The sequence below is a fragment of the Oncorhynchus gorbuscha genome, unplaced genomic scaffold, assembly GCF_021184085.1.
Source record: "Oncorhynchus gorbuscha isolate QuinsamMale2020 ecotype Even-year unplaced genomic scaffold, OgorEven_v1.0 Un_scaffold_1617, whole genome shotgun sequence".
Classification (NCBI taxonomy): domain Eukaryota; kingdom Metazoa; phylum Chordata; class Actinopteri; order Salmoniformes; family Salmonidae; genus Oncorhynchus; species Oncorhynchus gorbuscha.
Window position 1 is genome coordinate 77501 of NW_025746345.1, and position 22500 is coordinate 100000.

The 22500-nt window shown below is 42.1% G+C and overlaps 1 protein-coding gene across 1 annotated transcript in view; it reads left to right on the top strand.

The window, feature by feature from the left end:
- LOC124023374 (dedicator of cytokinesis protein 1-like) overlaps nt 1-22500 on the top strand; it is a gene marked incomplete at both ends in the record, with an annotated part of 103273 nt that overhangs the window by 53980 nt on the left and 26793 nt on the right. Inside the window, 2 exons of the mRNA XM_046337901.1 lie at nt 11440-11581; nt 13041-13122. Coding sequence (XP_046193857.1) covers nt 11440-11581; nt 13041-13122 — 224 coding nt within the window. The remainder of the gene's footprint in view (nt 1-11439; nt 11582-13040; nt 13123-22500) is intronic.

The following is a 22500-nucleotide window of genomic DNA, read 5'->3' on the forward strand; positions in this document are numbered from 1 at the left end:
GTGTCTGGGTCTGGGTGTCTAGGTCACTGGGTCTGGGTGTCTGGGTCACTGGGTCACTGGGTCTGGGTCACTGGGTCTGGGTGTCTAGGTCACTGGGTCTGGGTGTCTGGGTCACTGGTGTCTGGGTCACTGGTGTCTGGGTCACTGGTGTCTAGGTCACTGGGTCTGGGTGTCTGGGTCACTGGGTCTGGGTCACTGGTGTCTGGGTCACTGGTGTCTGGGTCACTGGTGTCTGGGTCACTGGTGTCTAGGTCACTGGGTCTGCGTGTCTGGGTCACTGGGTCTGGGTCACTGGGTCTGGGTCACTGGTGTCTGGGTCACTGGTGTCTGGGTCACTGGGTCTGGTGTCTGGTGTCTGGGTCACTGGGTCTGGGTGTCTGGGTCACTGGTGTCTGGGTCACTGGTGTCTGGGTCACTGGTGTCTGGGTCACTGGGTCTGGGTCACTGGTGTCTGGGTCACTGGTGTCTGGGTCACTGGTGTCTGGGTCACTGGGTCTGGGTCACAGCGTATGGGTGTCTAGGTCACTGGGTCTGGGTGTCTGGGTCACTGGGTCTGGGTCACTGGTGTCTGGGTCACTGGTGTCTGGGTCACTGGTGTCTGGGTCACTGGTGTCTGGGTCACTGCGTATGGGTCACTGGGGGCTGGTGGTTTCTCCACAGTGTTAATGGAGGAAAGTTGTGTCATTGTGACCGACTGTCTCCTGTTCAACATGTTCCTTATTCTCTCTCTTTTCCCAAGGCGTGTTAATGATTTCGGTCGTGTTCGAGCTCTGCCGCGCGGGAGAGACTTCGCTGTTTTGTCACGACGTCGTCCTCTTTCCAGAACATCTGTAAAGATGCTCCTTTAAGGAAGAGGCCTCGTCTGATCATTCCATTAGGGCTGTTGAAGACCGTTTTCACAAGGCTCTCCTCTAAACCCCTTCCTCCTCTAGCAGGGCACAGCATCCATTACAGATTGAACAGCCAGGTGCTGCCTTTGTCTGTCTGGCTGTCTAAAAGGCCTTTATAGGGTCCATCTATACTCAGTCCTCTCTTTGATTCTGTTATCAGCTTTCTGGTGTGTGATGTGTGTCTGGAGGACAGAGAGAGTGATGTGTGTCTGGAGGACAGAGAGAGTGATGTGTGTCTGTTAGGAGGACAGATAGAGTGATGTGTGTCTGTTAGGAGGACAGATAGAGTGATGTGTGTCTGTTAGGAGGACAGATAGAGTGATGTGTGTCTGGGGGACAGATAGAGTGATGTGTGTCTGGAGGACAGAGAGAGTGATGTGTGTCTGGGGGACAGAGAGAGTGATGTGTGTCTGTTAGGAGGACAGAGAGAGTGATGTGTGTCTGGGGGACAGAGAGAGTGATGTGTGTCTGTTAGGAGGACAGAGAGAGTGATGTGTGTCTGTTAGGAGGACAGAGAGAGTGATGTGTGTCTGGAGGACAGAGAGAGGGATGTGTGTCTGTTAGGAGGACAGAGAGAGTGATGTGTGTCTGTTAGGAGGACAGAGAGAGTGATGTGTGTCTGTTAGGAGGACAGAGAGAGTGATGTGTGTCTGTTAGGAGGACAGAGAGAGTGATGTGTGTCTGTTAGGAGGACAGAGAGAGTGATGTGTGTCTGTTAGGAGGACAGAGAGAGTGATGTGTGTCTGTTAGGAGAGTGATGTGTGTCTGGAGGAGGACAGAGAGAGTGATGTGTGTCTGGAGGACAGAGAGAGTGATGTGTGTCTGGGGTAGGTTGTCTATGACCAGCACCTGTCTACTGTAGACTACCTCATAGACTTCTCTACATCCTGTCTACTGTAGACTACCTCACAGACTTCTCTACAGCCAGTCTACTGTAGACTACCTCACAGACTTCTCTACAGCCAGTCTACTGTAGACTACCTCACAGACTTCTCTACAGCCAGTCTACTGTAGACTACCTCATAGACTTCTCTACAGCCGGTCTACTGTAAACTACCTCATAGACTTCTCTACATCCTGTCTACTGTAGACTACCTCACAGACTTCTCTACAGCCAGTCTACTGTAGACTACCTCATAGACTTCTCTACATCCTGTCTACTGTAGACTACCTCACAGACTTCTCTACAGCCAGTCTACTGTAGACTACCTCACAGACTTCTCTACATCCTGTCTACTGTAGACTACCTCATAGACTTCTCTACATCCTGTCCACTGTAGACTACCTCATAGACTTCTCTACAGCCGGTCTACTGTAGACTACCTCATAGACTTCTCTACATCCTGTCTACTGTAGACTACCTCATAGACTTCTCTACATCCTGTCCACTGTAGACTACCTCATAGACTTCTCTACAGCCGGTCTACTGTAGACTACCTCACAGACTTCTCTACATCCTGTCTACTGTAGACTACCTCACAGACTTCTCTACAGCCAGTCTACTGTAGACTACCTCACAGACTTCTCTACAGCCAGTCTACTGTAAACTACCTCATAGACTTCTCTACATCCTGTCTACTGTAAACTACCTCATAGACTTCTCTACATCCTGTCTACTGTAGACTACCTCACAGACTTCTCTACATCCTGTCTACTGTAAACTACCTCATAGACTTCTCTACATCCTGTCTACTGTAAACTACCTCATAGACTTCTCTACATCCTGTCCACTGTAGACTACCTCATAGACTTCTCTACAGCCGGTCTACTGTAGACTACCTCATAGACTTCTCTACATCCTGTCTACTGTAGACTACCTTCTTGGAGCTAAAGATGCTTTACTTCCTGTTTGAGAAAGGGGGGGGGGTCGTAATAAATAAATGACTTCTCATATCTAATTCAGTGAGATGAAAACCTCAGCTTATTAGTATCAGCCCAGAAGTTATCATTACCGATCAGATACTGGAACAAAGACTGTGTCCCAAATGGAAGCCTATTCACTATATAGTGCACTTATTTTTGACCAGAACCCCAATAGGCTTATTCAAAAGTAGTGCACTACGTGGGGAAACAGGCTGTGATTTGGGACACGGGAATATGCTGTGCAGTTTTTAAAGGGGACAATGTTCTTTCCCCCTCGAATAAAATGCCAATTTACCACGGAGCATTAATCTTGTAAGGGCTGGAGAGAGTGTTTTTACCTTAATAGCTGCACAACAACATTAACTAAACTAGATTATTATTGCCAGCTAAAGTGGGTTAGTGTTTTGTGCCCTGGTCTCTACTGTTCTCCTGTAAATCACTGATGTTCTGCACCAGATAGACGTTACCTCACTGACTGTCCTATTGGACTAGGGATGATAGCCGTTACCTCACTGACTGTCCTATTGGACTAGGGATGATAGCCGTTACCTCACTGACTGTCCTATTGGACTAGGGATGATAGTCTTTATCCCTCTCACTGTCCTATTGGACTAGGGATGATAGTCTTTATCCTCGCTCACTGTCCTATTGGATTAGGGATGATAGTCTTTATCCTCGCTCCCTGTCCTATTGGACTAGGGATGATAGTCTTTATCCCTCTCACTGTCCTATTGGACTAGGGATGATAGTCTTTATCCCTCTCACTGACTGTCCTATTGGACTAGGGATGATAGTCTTTATCCCTCTCGCTGTCCTATTGGACTAGGGATGATAGTCTTTATCCTCGCTCACTGTCGTCCTATTGGACTTGGGATGATCGCCGTTACCCCTCTCACTGTCCTATTGGACTAGGGATGATAGTCTTTATCCATCTCACTGTCCTGTTGGACTGGGGATGATAGCCGTTACCCCTCTCACTGTCCTATTGGACTAGGGATGATAGTCTTTATCCCTCTCACTGACTGTCCAATTGGACTAGGGATGATAGTCTTTATCCCTCTCACTGTCCTATTGGACTAGGGATGATAGTCTTTATCCTCGCTCACTGTCGTCCTATTGGACTTGGGATGGTCGCCATTACCACTCTCACTGTCCTATTGGACTAGGGATGATAGTCTTTATTCCTCTCACTGTCCTATTGGATTAGGGATGATAGTCTTTATTCCTCTCACTGTCCTATTGGATTAGGGATGATAGTCTTTATTCCTCTCACTGTCCTATTGGACTAGGGATGATAGTCTTTATTCCTCTCACTGTCCTATTGGATTAGGGATGATAGTATTTATTCCTCTCACTGGCCTATTGGATTAGGGATGATAGTCTTTATTCCTCTCACTGTCCTATTGGACTAGGGATGATAGTCTTTATTCCTCTCACTGTCCTATTGGACTAGGGATGATAGTCTTTGTCCCTAGTTAGAGGTAGGTAGCCTAGTGGTTAGAGGCAGGTAGCCTAGTGGTTAGAGCATTGGACTTGTAACCGAAAGGTTGCAATATCTAATCCCTGAGCTCACAAGGTAAAAATCTGTCGTTCTGCCCCCTGTTCCTACGCAGTCATTGTAGATAAGAATTTGTTCTTATTAACTGACTTTCCTAGTTAAATAAAGGTTAAATAAAAAATATGTATAAATAGTGACCAGAGCCTTCAAATGTAGTGCACTACTTATGACCAGAGCCTTCAAAAGTAGTGCCCTACTTATGACCAGAGCCTTCAAAAGTAGTGCACTACTTATGACCAGAGCCTTCAAATGTAGTGCACTACTTATGACCAGAGCCTTCAAAAGTAGTGCACTACTTATGACCAGAGCCTTCAAAAGTAGTGCCCTACTTATGACCAGAGCCTTCAAAAGTAGTGCCCTACTTATAACCAGAGCCTTCAAAAGTAGTGACCATGAGCCTTCAAAAGTAGTGCCCTACTTATAACCAGAGCCTTCAAAAGTAGTGCACTACTTATGACCAGAGCCTTCAAAAGTAGTGCCCTACTTATGACCAGAGCCTTCAAAAGTAGTGCCCTACTTATGACCAGAGCCTTCAAAAGTAGTGCACTACTTATGACCAGAGCCTTCAAAAGTAGTGCCCTACTTATAACCAGAGCCTTCAAAAGTAGTGCCCTACTTATGACCATAGCCTTCAAAAGTAGTGCACTACTTATGACCAGAGACTTCAAAAGTAGTGCACTACTTATGACCAGAGACTTCAAAAGTAGTGCACTACTTATGACCAGAGCCTTCAAAAGTAGTGCCCTACTTATGACCAGAGACTTCAAAAGTAGTGCACTACTTATGACCAGAGCCTTCAAAAGTAGTGCACTACTTATGACCAGAGCCTTCAAAAGTAGTGCCCTACTTATAACCAGAGCCTTCAAAAGTAGTGCCCTACTTATGACCAGAGCCTTCAAAAGTAGTGCACTACTTATGACCAGAGACTTCAAAAGTAGTGCACTACTTATGACCAGAGCCTTCAAAAGTAGTGCACTACTTATGACCAGAGCCTTCAAAAGTAGTGCCCTACTTATGACCAGAGCAGTGCACTACTTATGACCAGAGACTTCAAAAGTAGTGCACTACTTATGACCAGAGCCTTCAAAAGTAGTGCCCTACTTATGACCAGAGACTTCAAAAGTAGTGCACTACTTATGACCAGAGCCTTCAAAAGTAGTGCACTACTTATGACCAGAGCCTTCAAAAGTAGTGCACTACATAGGGGAAAGGGTGAAATGTGGAATGCGCTTGAGTGTGAAGAAGTGTGGACTTCATTCAGAATCCATATTATATCAAATGATAAAATAATGAACACTTAATGTAATATCAATCCTGGACTCTCTGCACGAGTCGTTAGGGAAGTATTTATCTTAGGCTAATTGAGATACATTGTGTTTGCAGTGGTTTTCTTAGTGTCTTCTTCATGTTGCTCTGTGTATGTCAGTATCTCCCTGCCTCTGGGGGGGGGGGGGGTCAATTATATTAAAGATATCATTGCATCCATTGAAGGCACTTTGCTTCTCTCCTTCCTTAAGAACACATTGTAAACATTGCTGCTTAATTCAGCTGATTATGATGTATTTGTATCTAATGTGGAAGGCATTAGGATATTCTCTTATTTAAAAAAAAACTGAACACATTCGCACGTGGGAAAAGCGGCATTTCTGGGAAATCGTCATTGGCTTTGATACTCTGATTGGTTAGAGACGAGCCAATCGCTGATTAATGGATCAGGAGAAAGGACTTCTGGGATGGCAGTCTGACTGAATGGATCAGGAGAAAGGACTTCTGGGAAGGCAGACTGACTGAATGGATGAGGAGAAAGGACTTCTGGGAAGGCAGACTGACTGAATGGATCAGGAGAAAGGACTTCTGGGAAGGCAGACTGACTGAATGGATCAGGAGAAAGGACTTCTGGGAAGGCAGACTGACTGAATGGATGAGGAGAAAGGACTTCTGGGAAGGCAGACTGACTGAATGGATCAGGAGAAAGGACTTCTGGGAAGGCAGTCTGACTGAATGGATGAGGAGAAAGGACTTCTGGGAAGGCAGTCTGACTGAATGGATGAGGAGAAAGGACTTCTGGGAAGGCAGTCTGACTGAATGGATGAGGAGAAAGGACTTCTGGGAAGGCAGTCTGACTGAATGGATGAGGAGAAAGGACTTCTGGGAAGGCAGGCTGACTGAATGGATGAGGAGAAAGGACTTCTGGGAAGGCAGGCTGACTGAATGGATCAGGAGAAGGGACTTCTGGGAAGGCAGACTGAATGAATGGACCAACAGAAAGGACTTCTGGGAAGGCAGTCTGACTGAATGGACCAACAGAAAGGACTTCTGGGAAGGCAGTCTGACTGAATGGACCAACAGAAAGGACTTCTGGGAAGGCAGACTGAATGGACCAACAGAAAGGACTTCTGGGAAGGCAGACTGACTGAATGGATGAGGAGAAAGGACTTCTGGGAAGGCAGACTGACTGAATGGATCAGGAGAAAGGACTTCTGGGAAGGCAGTCTGACTGAATGGATGAGGAGAAAGGACTTCTGGGAAGGCAGTCTGACTGTATGGATGAGGAGAAAGGACTTCTGGGAAGGCAGTCTGACTGAATTGATGAGGAGAAAGGACTTCTGGGAAGGCAGTCTGACTGAATTGATCAGGAGAAAGGACTTCTGGGAAGGCAGTCTGACTGAAGGGATCAGGAGAAAGGACTTCTGGGAAGGCAGTCTGACTGAAGGGATCAGGAGAAAGGACTTCTGGGAAGTCAGACTGACTGTATGGATGAGGAGAAAGGACTTCTGGGAAGGCAGTCTGACTGAATTGATCAGGAGAAAGGACTTCTGGGAAGTCAGACTGAATGTATCTAGCGATCGGTAGAGCAGGGGTATTAAATGAAGTACTTCATTCCTCCGTCTTTCTCTGACTTGTGTTCCGTCTGTTTCTGTAAAGCTGCGGTGTTTCTGTTTATCTCAGCGGCTTGGCTCAACGGAAGTGTTCAGGCTTTCCAAAAGTTGTCTGAAGATATTTATCAAACTGTGTTCCAGCACTTTAAAATATAAGCTGTCACGTTCCTATCATACCGAGTTCTCTGAGACGTACAGTGGGTTCTGTCCCAAACAGTACCGTATTCCCTGTAGAGGGCACTAATTTTGAACAGGTTCCATAGGGCTCTAGTCAAAAGTAGTGCACTACATAGGGAATAGGGCTCTAGTCAAAAGTAGTGCACTACATAGGGAATAGGGTGCCATTTGGGACACTGGAAACGCTTCTGAGTTTACTGACTGGGACAAACAAACAAAGTTTCCTCATCTCATACATTTTCAGGTACGTTTTGTCCTCTCCCCTTCAAACGGTGTGTTAGTTTCTACACACTCCTGTGACCTAAGATGACGGCCTTGTCAGCGTAAGCACCGATTTAGCCTTGTCGTGTCTTTTACGTTCTTGGCTCATTGACTTTCATGGGTCATTGCTAAGATCATGGTTGATTGATATGGTTGATTGATATGGTTGATTGAAATGGTTGATTGATATGGTTGATTGATATGGTTGATTGATATGGTTGATTGAAATGGTTGATTGAAATGGTTGATTGAAATGGTTGATTGATCTGGTTGATTGATCTGGTTGATTGATCTGGTTGATTGATCTAGTTGATTGAAATGGTTGATTGATCTGGTTGATTGATCTAGTTGATTGATATGGTTGATTGATCTGGTTGATTGATATGGTTGATTGATATGGTTGATTGAAATGGTTGATTGAAATGGTTGATTGATATGGTTGATTGATATGGTTGATTGATATGGTTGATTGATATGGTTGATTGATATGGTTGATTGATATGGTTGATTGAAATGGTTGATTGATATGGTTGATTGAAATGGTTGATTGATATGGTTGATTGATCTGGTTGATTGAAATGGTTGATTGATATGGTTGATTGATCTGGTTGATTGAAATGGTGGATTGATCTCCTGTATGTTTTATCGTGTTGAACCTAAGTCTCCATCGCTAACAAACAGACTTTGTATTCGTTTTCCCACCATGCATTTGGAGATATTTGGATTCCATTTATGTTCCCATAAACCCCTCTGCCGACAGCATGTTTAAATCATCTATGAATTTCATTCTAGATGCTGTTTGATTTTCTATTCCGCTTTTTTATTGACTTCGTCATGACACTAGTTTCTTGGCCGACTGTGTTTTTCCATTTACCAAAAAAACAGTAATGAATTATTGACGAGCCGAAGTACGAGAACTGTTTTCTGTTGTTGCTTCTTCGCCTCCTCTGTGACAGACTGTGATTTCCTTTCTCTGTCAGAATGGTGCATTCTGGGAGCTGAGTAATGAGCACCATGACATTGAGAGGAACACACACACACCCCGATAGAATGGGGCGGCAGGTAGCCTAGCGATTAGAGCGTTGGGCCAGTAACCGAAAGGCCGCTGGTTCAAATACCCAATCCGACAAGGTGAAAAACCTGTCCGTGTCCTTTGAGCAAGGCACTTAACCCTAATTGTCTCCAGGGGCTGACCCTGTAGGTCGACCGTCATGGTCAATAAGAATTTGTTCTTAACTGACTTGCCTAGTTAAATAATGAATGTTTGTGTGTGTGTGATAGAAGCTCTATCTGAGGTCTCACATGAAATAGACCAGCGATATCCTGGTTTTACCTCAGTGTTTCTGATTCTATAGTATAGAATATTCAAAGAGAAAATATGCACATTTTCCCCAACAGCAGTGAGTTTCCACCAAACTGAGTTTTCTTTTTAAATTACTGCGTGGTAACATACACAATCGGTCCTAATCTATGGATTTCACATGACTGGGAATACAGATCTGTATTTTGTTGGTCACAGATACCTTTAACAAATGGGCCTCAGGACCTAGTAAAAGAAAAGAAGACTTCAGTACTACTTACATATATTTACTATGGAAGCTTTATTTGATAACTGTACCTTTCTTATTGTGGTTATTTTTTACTAGCTCTCTGCAATTCAAATTGCCATTGATAAAACGCAATTGTGTCCGTTGTCCGTAGCTTGTGCCTGTTCATACCATAACCCCAAACGCCACTCTGTTCACGACGTTGACATCAGCAAACCGCTCGCCCACACCACACCATACACGTGGTCTGTGGTTCTAAACCCAGTTGGACTTATTGCCTAATTCTCTAAAACGACATTGAAGGCGGCTTATGGTAGAGAAATGAACATTGCATTCTCTGGAAACAGCTCTGGTGGACATTCCTGCAGTCAGCATGCCAATCGCACGCTCCCTCAAAACATGAGACATCTGTGACGTTGTGTTGTGTGACAAGATTGCACATTTTAGAGTGGCCTTTTATTGCCCCCAGCACAAGGTGCACCTGTGTAATGATCATGCTGTTTAATCAACTTCTTGATATACCACACCTGTCAGGTGGATGGATTATCTTGGCAAAGGAAAATCTCACTAAAAGTAATGTAAGCAAAATTGTGCACAACATTTGAGAGAAATAAGCTTTTTGTGCGTATGAAACATTTCTGGGATCTTTTGTTTCAGCTCATGAAACATGGGACCAACACTTTACATGATGTGTTGATATTTTTAGTTCAGTGTAGTTTGCCCGTCTTCAATGTTCCCTCTTATTTTGGAGGGCACTGAGCAAATTTCTGGTCTTATAAGCGGAAACTGGAGGCTGTGTCCTTACAGTTTTAGACAGTAACCAATAGACAGTAGCCAATAGACAGTAACCAATAGGCTGTGTCCTTACAGTTTTAGACAGTAGCCAATAGGCTGTATCCTTACTGTTTAAGACAGTAGCCAATAGGCTGTACCCTTACAGTTTTAGACAGTAGCCAATAGGCTGTACCCTGACAGTTTTAGACAGTAGCCAATAGGCTGTACCCTGACAGTTTTAGACAGTAGCCAATAGGCTTGTACCCTGACAGTTTTAGACAGTAGCCAATAGTATATCCTTACAGGTTTAGACAGTAGCCAATAGGCTTGTACCCTGACAGTTTTAGACAGTAGCCAATAGGCTTGTACCCTGACAGTTTTAGACAGTAGCCAATAGGCTTGTACCCTGACAGTTTTAGACAGTAGCCAATAGTATATCCTTACAGGTTTAGACAGTAGCCAATAGGCTTGTACCCTGACAGTTTTAGACAGTAGCCAATAGGCTTGTACCCTGACAGTTTTAGACAGTAGCCAATAGTATATCCTTACAGGTTTAGACAGTAGCCAATAGTATATCCTTACAGTTTTAGACAGTAGCCAATAGGCTGAACCCTTACAGTTTTAGACAGTAGCCAATAGGCTGAACCCTTAGTTTTAGACAGTAGCCAATAGGCTGAATGTACCCTTACAGTTGTAGACAGTAGCCAATAGGCTGAACCCTGTACCCTAATGTTTAATCGATCTATATAGTGCAAACTAATGGAGCGAACTCAGCGAAGTCCAATCTCTCGTCTCTCTGCGCCATGGCAATTCATGTGCAGAAAGCATCAGCGTATGTGACAATTAGGGAGAAAAACAAAGTTCAAAGCCTGTTGAGAACAGAACAGGGTTCAAAGCTTGTTGAGAGCAGAACAGGGTTCAAAGCCTGTTGAGAGCAGAACAGGGTTCAAAACCTGTTGAGAGCAGAACAGGGTTCAAAGCCTGTTGACAACAGAACAGGGTTCAAAGCCTCTTGACAACAGAACAGGGTTCAAAGCCTGTTGAGCCTATTGTTTCTCTGTTTTCACACCAGTTCACTGGTAATAAAGTCATGCAGGTTTACACAATACACAAGATCCAACACCCATTCAACCCCATATCACTGTGTGTGTGTGTGTGTGTGTGTGTGTGTGTGTGTGTGTGTGTGTGTGTGTGTGTGTGTGTGTGTGTGTGTGTGTGTGTGTGTGTGTGTGTGTGTGTGTGTGTGTGTGTGTGTGTGTGTGTGTGTGTGTGTGTGTGTGTGTGTGTGTGTGTGTGTGATCTGTGTTCGTCACTAGTCCAGTGTAGTGAAGCATGGCAGGGTGAAATTGAGCTGCCTCGGTGGCGAACCCTCACCCCAACCCCCGGAGCCCAGCGTGGCTTCGACTGTGCCACAAAGTATCTTCTGGTGGTCAGACAGAAGTGGTGTAAAAAAAAAAAACACAACGTTCTCTCTGTTTTTCCCCTCTCAGAACAAGATGTTCATCTATAGAGGGAAGGAGTACGAGAGGAGAGAGGACTTTGAGGCCAGACTGCTCACCCAGTTCCCCAACGCGGACAAGATGAAGACGACCACGCCGCCCGGCGAGGACATCAAGACCTCTTCCTCACAGTGTATCCTTACCACAGAGATAACAGTCAAGACAGCCAGCAGAGGACTGGCCACCCATCGGAGCCTGGTTCCTCTCTAGGTTTCTTCCTAGGTTCTGGCCTTTCTAGGGAGTTTTTCCTAGCCTGGTTCCTCTCTAGGTTTCTTCCTAGGTTCTGGCCTTTCTAGGGAGTCTTCCTAGCCTGGTTCCTCTCTAGGTTTCTTCCTAGGTTCTGGCCTTTCTAGGGAGTCTTCCTAGCCTGGTTCCTCTCTAGGTTTCTTCCTAGGTTCTGGCCTTTCTAGGGAGTTTTTCCTAGCCTGGTTCCTCTCTAGGTTTCTTCCTAGGTTCCGGCCTTTCTAGGGAGTTTTTCCTAGCCTGGTTCCTCTCTAGGTTTATTCCTAGGTTCTGGCCTTTCTAGGGAGTTTTTCCTAGCCTGGTTCCTCTCTAGGTTTCTTCCTAGGTTCTGGCCTTTCTAGGGAGTTTTTCCTAGCCTGGTTCCTCTCTAGGTTTCTTCCTAGGTTCTGGCCTTTCTAGGGAGTCTTCCTAGCCTGGTTCCTCTCTAGGTTTCTTCCTAGGTTCTGGCCTTTCTAGGGAGTTTTTCCTAGCCTGGTTCCTCTCTAAGTTTCTTCCTAGGTTCTGGCCTTTCTAGGGAGTCTTCCTAGCCTGGTTCCTCTCTAGGTTTCTTCCTAGGTTCTGACCTTTCTAGGGAGTCTTCCTAGCCTGGTTCCTCTCTAGGTTTTTTCCTAGGTTCTGGCCTTTCTAGGGAGTTTTTCCTAGCCTGGTTCCTCTCTAGGTTTCTTCCTAGGTTCTGGCCTTTCTAGGGAGTCTTCCTAGCCTGGTTCCTCTCTAGGTTTCTTCCTAGGTTCTGGCCTTTCTAGGGAGTTTTTCCTAGCCTGGTTCCTCTCTAGGTTTCTTCCTAGGTTCTGGCCTTTCTAGGGAGTTTTTCCTAGCCTGGTTCCTCTCTAGGTTTCTTCCTAGGTTCTGGCCTTTTTAGGGAGTCTTCCTAGCCTGGTTCCTCTCTAGGTTTCTTCCTAGGTTCTGGCCTTTCTAGGGAGTCTTCCTAGCCACTGTTCTTCTGCCTCTGCATTGCTCTCTGGGGGTCTTAGGTTTCTGTACAGCACTGCTGTTGTAAAATGGGCTTGATAAAATAAAATGTTGATCGACAGACATCAGACAGACATCAGGAACTATCCCTGACAGTGTATACTTATCACAGAGATGACAATCAATCAATCAATCAATCAATGATATTTATAAAGTCCTTTTCCCATACATCAGTAGTCTTCACAAAGTGCTTCACCTCCACCATCTACACACGTTAACCCCCAACACATTCATCAGACTGGGAGGGTCTAAGCATGACTTTAGTTTGTATGGTAGAGCATCTCCTACTTTACACTTGTGTTCTGTTTTAGTTGAACTCATTGTGACCAGTTCGTTTATATTCCACTGTTTAATATTTCCGTTAACGGCTGTGATAAAAGGCATCCAGTGTTTCACCGTCAAGCCTGTTCTAGAACTCCCTTCAAAGTTCCAGAACAAACCCGTCTCTGAGCAGATCGTCAGGTATGTATCTGTCTGTCTGTTTGTCTGTCTGTCTGTCTGTCTGTCTGTCTGTCTGTCTGTCTGTCTGTCTGTCTGTCTGTCTGTCTGTCTGTCTGTCTGTCTGTCTGTCTGTCTGTCTGTCTGACTTCTTCCTTGTCATACGGAGTGTTTACATCATGTATGGCTGGGTTACGTCAGGACGACAGTCCATCTGAGTGACATATTAATGCATATTACCACTTGATGAAAATGTATATTTAGTTTCATCCTTTGCATTCTCTGAGTAGTACTGTATCTCCTGTTATATTAGTCCTGAACTAAATGAGATGGAGACAGGTACTGTATCTCCTGTTATATTAGTCCTGAACTAAATGAGGAGTCAGGTACTGTATCTCCTGTTATATTAGTCCTGAACTAAATAAGATGGAGTCAGGTAATGTATCTCCTGTTATATTAGTCCTGAACTAAATGAGATGGAGACAGGTACTGTATCTCCTGTTATATTAGTCCTGAACTAAATGAGATGGAGTCAGGTACTGTATCTCCTGTTATATTAGTCCTGAACTAAATGAGGAGACAGGTACTGTATCTCCTGTTATATTAGTCCTGAACTAAATGAGGAGACAGGTACTGTATCTCCTGTTATATTAGTCCTGAACTAAATGAGGAGACAGGTACTGTATCTCCTGTTATATTAGTCCTGAACTAAATGAGGAGACAGGTACTGTATCTCCTGTTATATTAGTCCTGAACTAAATGAGATGGAGACAGGTACTGTATCTCCTGTTATATTAGTCCTGAACTAAATGAGATGGAGACAGGTACTGTATCTCCTGTTATATTAGTCCTGAACTAAATGAGATGGAGACAGGTACTGTATCTCCTGTTATATTAGTCCTGAACTAAATGAGATGGAGTCAGGTACTGTATCTCCTGTTATATTAGTCCTGAACTAAATGAGATGGAGACAGGTACTGTATCTCCTGTTATATTAGTCCTGAACTAAATGAGATGGAGTCAGGTACTGTATCTCCTGTTATATTAGTCCTGAACTAAATGAGATGGAGTCAGGTACTGTATCTCCTGTTATATTAGTCCTGAACTAAATGAGATGGAGTCAGGTACTGTATCTCCTGTTATATTAGTCCTGAACTAAATGAGATGGAGTCAGGTACTGTATCTCCTGTTATATTAGTCCTGAACTAAATGAGGAGTCAGGTACTGTATCTCCTGTTATATTAGTCCTGAACTAAATGAGATGGAGTCAGGTACTGTATCTCCTGTTATATTAGTCCTGAACTAAATGAGATGGAGACAGGTACTGTATCTCCTGTTATATTAGTCCTGAACTAAATGAGATGGAGTCAGGTACTGTATCTCCTGTTATATTAGTCCTGAACTAAATGAGATGGAGTCAGGTACTGTATCTCCTGTTATATTAGTCCTGAACTAAATGAGATGGAGACAGGTACTGTATCTCCTGTTATATTAGTCCTGAACTAAATGAGATGGAGACAGGTACTGTATCTCCTGTTATATTAGTCCTGAACTAAATGAGGAGACAGGTACTGTATCTCCTGTTATATTAGTCCTGAACTAAATGAGATGGAGACAGGTACTGTATCTCCTGTTATATTAGTCCTGAACTAAATGAGATGGAGACAGGTACTGTATCTCCTGTTATATTAGTCCTGAACTAAATGAGGAGACAGGTACTGTATCTCCTGTTATATTAGTCCTGAACTAAATGAGGAGTCAGGTACTGTATCTCCTGTTATATTAGTCCTGAACTAAATGAGATGGAGTCAGGTACTGTATCTCCTGTTATATTAGTCCTGAACTAAATGAGATGGAGACAGGTACTGTATCTCCTGTTATATTAGTCCTGAACTAAATGAGATGGAGTCAGGTACTGTATCTCCTGTTATATTAGTCCTGAACTAAATGAGATGGAGTCAGGTACTGTATCTCCTGTTATATTAGTCCTGAACTAAATGAGGAGTCAGGTACTGTATCTCCTGTTATATTAGTCCTGAACTAAATGAGATGGAGACAGGTACTGTATCTCCTGTTATATTAGTCCTGAACTAAATGAGATGGAGACAGGTACTGTATCTCCTGTTATATTAGTCCTGAACTAAATGAGATGGAGTCAGGTACTGTATCTCCTGTTATATTAGTCCTGAACTAAATGAGATGGAGACAGGTACTGTATCTCCTGTTATATTAGTCCTGAACTAAATAAGATGGAGTCAGGTAATGTATCTCCTGTTATATTAGTCCTGAACTAAATGAGATGGAGTCAGGTACTGTATCTCCTGTTATATTAGTCCTGAACTAAATGAGATGGAGACAGGTACTGTATCTCCTGTTATATTAGTCCTGAACTAAATGAGATGGAGACAGGTACTGTATCTCCTGTTATATTAGTCCTGAACTAAATAAGATGGAGTCAGGTAATGTATCTCCTGTTATATTAGTCCTGAACTAAATGAGATGGAGACAGGTACTGTATCTCCTGTTATATTAGTCCTGAACTAAATAAGATGGAGTCAGGTAATGTATCTCCTGTTATATTAGTCCTGAACTAAATGAGATGGAGACAGGTACTGTATCTCCTGTTATATTAGTCCTGAACTAAATGAGATGGAGACAGGTACTGTATCTCCTGTTATATTAGTCCTGAACTAAATGAGGAGACAGGTACTGTATCTCCTGTTATATTAGTCCTGAACTAAATGAGGAGACAGGTACTGTATCTCCTGTTATATTAGTCCTGAACTAAATGAGGAGACAGGTACTGTATCTCCTGTTATATTAGTCCTGAACTAAATGAGATGGAGACAGGTACTGTATCTCCTGTTATATTAGTCCTGAACTAAATGAGATGTAGTCAGGTACTGTATCTCCTGTTATATTAGTCCTGAACTAAATGAGATGGAGACAGGTACTGTATCTCCTGTTATATTAGTCCTGAACTAAATGAGATGGAGACAGGTACTGTATCTCCTGTTATATTAGTCCTGAACTAAATGAGATGGAGACAGGTACTGTATCTCCTGTTATATTAGTCCTGAACTAAATGAGATGGAGACAGGTACTGTATCTCCTGTTATATTAGTCCTGAACTAAATGAGATGGAGTCAGGTACTGTATCTCCTGTTATATTAGTCCTGAACTAAATGAGATGGAGACAGGTACTGTATCTCCTGTTATATTAGTCCTGAACTAAATGAGATGTAGTCAGGTACTGTATCTCCTGTTATATTAGTCCTGAACTAAATGAGATGGAGACAGGTACTGTATCTCCTGTTATATTAGTCCTGAACTAAATGAGATGGAGACAGGTACTGTATCTCCTGTTATATTAGTCCTGAACTAAATGAGATGGAGACAGGTACTGTATCTCCTGTTATATTAGTCCTGAACTAAATGAGGAGTCAGGTACTGTATCTCCTGTTATATTAGTCCTGAACTAAATGAGATGGAGACAGGTACTGTATCTCCTGTTATATTAGTCCTGAACTAAATGAGATGGAGACAGGTACTGTATCTCCTGTTATATTAGTCCTGAACTAAATGAGGAGTCAGGTACTGTATCTCCTGTTATATTAGTCCTGAACTAAATGAGATGGAGTCAGGTACTGTATCTCCTGTTATATTAGTCCTGAACTAAATGAGATGGAGTCAGGTACTATATCTCCTGTTATATTAGTCCTGAACTAAATGAGGAGTCAGGTACTGTATCTCCTGTTATATTAGTCCTGAACTAAATGAGATGGAGACAGGTACTGTATCTCCTGTTATATTAGTCCTGAACTAAATGAGATGGAGACAGGTACTGTATCTCCTGTTATATTAGTCCTGAACTAAATGAGGAGACAGGTACTGTATCTCCTGTTATATTAGTCCTGAACTAAATGAGATGGAGACAGGTACTGTATCTCCTGTTATATTAGTCCTGAACTAAATGAGATGGAGACAGGTACTGTATCTCCTGTTATATTAGTCCTGAACTAAATGAGGAGACAGGTACTGTATCTCCTGTTATATTAGTCCTGAACTAAATGAGATGGAGTCAGGTACTATATCTCCTGTTATATTAGTCCTGAACTAAATGAGGAGACAGGTACTGTATCTCCTGTTATATTAGTCCTGAACTAAATGAGATGGAGACAGGTACTATATCTCCTGTTATATTAGTCCTGAACTAAATGAGATGGAGACAGGTACTGTATCTCCTGTTATATTAGTCCTGAACTAAATGAGATGGAGACAGGTACTGTATCTCCTGTTATATTAGTCCTGAACTAAATGAGATGGAGACAGGTACTGTATCTCCTGTTATATTAGTCCTGAACTAAATGAGGAGTCAGGTACTGTATCTCCTGTTATATTAGTCCTGAACTAAATGAGATGGAGTCAGGTACTGTATCTCCTGTTATATTAGTCCTGAACTAAATGAGATGGAGACAGGTACTGTATCTCCTGTTATATTAGTCCTGAACTAAATGAGATGGAGACAGGTACTGTATCTCCTGTTATATTAGTCCTGAACTAAATGAGATGGAGACAGGTACTGTATCTCCTGTTATATTAGTCCTGAACTAAATGAGATGGAGACAGGTACTGTATCTCCTGTTATATTAGTCCTGAACTAAATGAGGAGTCAGGTACTGTATCTCCTGTTATATTAGTCCTGAACTAAATGAGATGGAGACAGGTACTGTATCTCCTGTTATATTAGTCCTGAACTAAATGAGATGGAGACAGGTACTGTATCTCCTGTTATATTAGTCCTGAACTAAATGAGGAGTCAGGTACTGTATCTCCTGTTATATTAGTCCTGAACTAAATGAGATGGAGTCAGGTACTGTATCTCCTGTTATATTAGTCCTGAACTAAATGAGATGGAGTCAGGTACTATATCTCCTGTTATATTAGTCCTGAACTAAATGAGGAGTCAGGTACTGTATCTCCTGTTATATTAGTCCTGAACTAAATGAGATGGAGACAGGTACTGTATCTCCTGTTATATTAGTCCTGAACTAAATGAGATGGAGACAGGTACTGTATCTCCTGTTATATTAGTCCTGAACTAAATGAGGAGACAGGTACTGTATCTCCTGTTATATTAGTCCTGAACTAAATGAGGAGACAGGTACTGTATCTCCTGTTATATTAGTCCTGAACTAAATGAGATGGAGACAGGTACTGTATCTCCTGTTATATTAGTCCTGAACTAAATGAGATGGAGACAGGTACTGTATCTCCTGTTATATTAGTCCTGAACTAAATGAGGAGACAGGTACTGTATCTCCTGTTATATTAGTCCTGAACTAAATGAGATGGAGTCAGGTACTATATCTCCTGTTATATTAGTCCTGAACTAAATGAGGAGACAGGTACTGTATCTCCTGTTATATTAGTCCTGAACTAAATGAGATGGAGACAGGTACTATATCTCCTGTTATATTAGTCCTGAACTAAATGAGGAGACAGGTACTGTATCTCCTGTTATATTAGTCCTGAACTAAATGAGATGGAGACAGGTACTATATCTCCTGTTATATTAGTCCTGAACTAAATGAGGAGACAGGTACTGTATCTCCTGTTATATTAGTCCTGAACTAAATGAGGAGTCAGGTACTGTATCTCCTGTTATATTAGTCCTGAACTAAATGAGGAGACAGGTACTGTATCTCCTGTTATATTAGTCCTGAACTAAATGAGATGGAGACAGGTACTGTATCTCCTGTTATATTAGTCCTGAACTAAATGAGATGGAGACAGGTACTGTATCTCCTGTTATATTAGTCCTGAACTAAATGAGGAGACAGGTACTGTATCTCCTGTTATATTAGTCCTGAACTAAATGAGATGGAGACAGGTACTGTATCTCCTGTTATATTAGTCCTGAACTAAATGAGATGGAGTCAGGTACTATATCTCCTGTTATATTAGTCCTGAACTAAATGAGGAGTCAGGTACTGTATCTCCTGTTATATTAGTCCTGAACTAAATGAGATGGAGACAGGTACTGTATCTCCTGTTATATTAGTCCTGAACTAAATGAGGAGTCAGGTACTGTATCTCCTGTTATATTAGTCCTGAACTAAATGAGATGGAGTCAGGTACTATATCTCCTGTTATATTAGTCCTGAACTAAATGAGATGGAGTCAGGTACTGTATCTCCTGTTATATTAGTCCTGAACTAAATGAGATGGAGACAGGTACTGTATCTCCTGTTATATTAGTCCTGAACTAAATGAGATGGAGTCAGGTACTATATCTCCTGTTATATTAGTCCTGAACTAAATGAGGAGTCAGGTACTGTATCTCCTGTTATATTAGTCCTGAACTAAATGAGATGGAGACAGGTACTGTATCTCCTGTTATATTAGTCCTGAACTAAATGAGATGGAGACAGGTACTGTATCTCCTGTTATATTAGTCCTGAACTAAATGAGATGGAGACAGGTACTGTATCTCCTGTTATATTAGTCCTGAACTAAATGAGATGGAGACAGGTACTGTATCTCCTGTTATATTAGTCCTGAACTAAATGAGGAGACAGGTACTGTATCTCCTGTTATATTAGTCCTGAACTAAATGAGATGGAGACAGGTACTGTATCTCCTGTTATATTAGTCCTGAACTAAATGAGATGGAGACAGGTACTGTATCTCCTGTTATATTAGTCCTGAACTAAATGAGGAGTCAGGTACTGTATCTCCTGTTATATTAGTCCTGAACTAAATGAGATGGAGACAGGTACTGTATCTCCTGTTATATTAGTCCTGAACTAAATGAGATGGAGACAGGTACTGTATCTCCTGTTATATTAGTCCTGAACTAAATGAGGAGTCAGGTACTGTATCTCCTGTTATATTAGTCCTGAACTAAATGAGATGGAGTCAGGTACTGTATCTCCTGTTATATTAGTCCTGAACTAAATGAGATGGAGTCAGGTACTATATCTCCTGTTATATTAGTCCTGAACTAAATGAGGAGTCAGGTACTGTATCTCCTGTTATATTAGTCCTGAACTAAATGAGATGGAGACAGGTACTGTATCTCCTGTTATATTAGTCCTGAACTAAATGAGATGGAGACAGGTACTGTATCTCCTGTTATATTAGTCCTGAACTAAATGAGGAGACAGGTACTGTATCTCCTGTTATATTAGTCCTGAACTAAATGAGGAGACAGGTACTGTATCTCCTGTTATATTAGTCCTGAACTAAATGAGATGGAGTCAGGTACTGTATCTCCTGTTATATTAGTCCTGAACTAAATGAGATGGAGACAGGTACTGTATCTCCTGTTATATTAGTCCTGAACTAAATGAGATGGAGACAGGTACTGTATCTCCTGTTATATTAGTCCTGAACTAAATGAGGAGACAGGTACTGTATCTCCTGTTATATTAGTCCTGAACTAAATGAGGAGACAGGTACTGTATCTCCTGTTATATTAGTCCTGAACTAAATGAGGAGACAGGTACTGTATCTCCTGTTATATTAGTCCTGAACTAAATGAGATGGAGACAGGTACTATATCTCCTGTTATATTAGTCCTGAACTAAATGAGATGGAGACAGGTACTGTATCTCCTGTTATATTAGTCCTGAACTAAATGAGGAGTCAGGTACTGTATCTCCTGTTATATTAGTCCTGAACTAAATGAGATGGAGTCAGGTACTGTATCTCCTGTTATATTAGTCCTGAACTAAATGAGATGGAGACAGGTACTGTATCTCCTGTTATATTAGTCCTGAACTAAATTAGATGTAGTCAGGTACTGTATCTCCTGTTATATTAGTCCTGAACTAAATGAGATGGAGACAGGTACTGTATCTCCTGTTATATTAGTCCTGAACTAAATGAGATGGAGACAGGTACTGTATCTCCTGTTATATTAGTCCTGAACTAAATGAGATGGAGACAGGTACTATATCTCCTGTTATATTAGTCCTGAACTAAATGAGGAGTCAGGTACTGTATCTCCTGTTATATTAGTCCTGAACTAAATGAGGAGACAGGTACTGTATCTCCTGTTATATTAGTCCTGAACTAAATGAGGAGTCAGGTACTGTATCTCCTGTTATATTAGTCCTGAACTAAATGAGATGGAGACAGGTACTGTATCTCCTGTTATATTAGTCCTGAACTAAATGAGATGGAGACAGGTACTGTATCTCCTGTTATATTAGTCCTGAACTAAATGAGATGGAGACAGGTACTGTATCTCCTGTTATATTAGTCCTGAACTAAATGAGATGGAGACAGGTACTGTATCTCATGTTATATTAGTCCTGAACTAAATGAGGAGTCAGGTACTGTATCTCCTGTTATATTAGTCCTGAACTAAATGAGGAGTCAGGTACTGTATCTCCTGTTATATTAGTCCTGAACTAAATGAGATGGAGACAGGTACTGTATCTCCTGTTATATTAGTCCTGAACTAAATGAGATGGAGACAGGTACTGTATCTCCTGTTATATTAGTCCTGAACTAAATGAGGAGACAGGTACTGTATCTCCTGTTATATTAGTCCTGAACTAAATGAGATGGAGACAGGTACTGTATCTCCTGTTATATTAGTCCTGAACTAAATGAGGAGACAGGTACTGTATCTCCTGTTATATTAGTCCTGAACTAAATGAGATGGAGTCAGGTACTATATCTCCTGTTATATTAGTCCTGAACTAAATGAGGAGACAGGTACTGTATCTCCTGTTATATTAGTCCTGAACTAAATGAGATGGAGACAGGTACTATATCTCCTGTTATATTAGTCCTGAACTAAATGAGGAGACAGGTACTGTATCTCCTGTTATATTAGTCCTGAACTAAATGAGATGGAGACAGGTACTATATCTCCTGTTATATTAGTCCTGAACTAAATGAGGAGACAGGTACTGTATCTCCTGTTATATTAGTCCTGAACTAAATGAGATGGAGTCAGGTACTATATCTCCTGTTATATTAGTCCTGAACTAAATGAGGAGACAGGTAGTGTATCTCCTGTTATATTAGTCCTGAACTAAATGAGATGGAGACAGGTACTGTATCTCCTGTTATATTAGTCCTGAACTAAATGAGATGGAGTCAGGTACTGTATCTCCTGTTATATTAGTCCTGAACTAAATGAGATGGAGACAGGTACTGTATCTCCTGTTATATTAGTCCTGAACTAAATGAGATGGAGTCAGGTACTGTATCTCCTGTTATATTAGTCCTGAACTAAATGAGATGGAGACAGGTACTGTATCTCCTGTTATATTAGTCCTGAAATAAATGAGATGGAGACAGGTACTGTATCTCCTGTTATATTAGTCCTGAACTAAATGAGATGGAGACAGGTACTGTATCTCCTGTTATATTAGTCCTGAA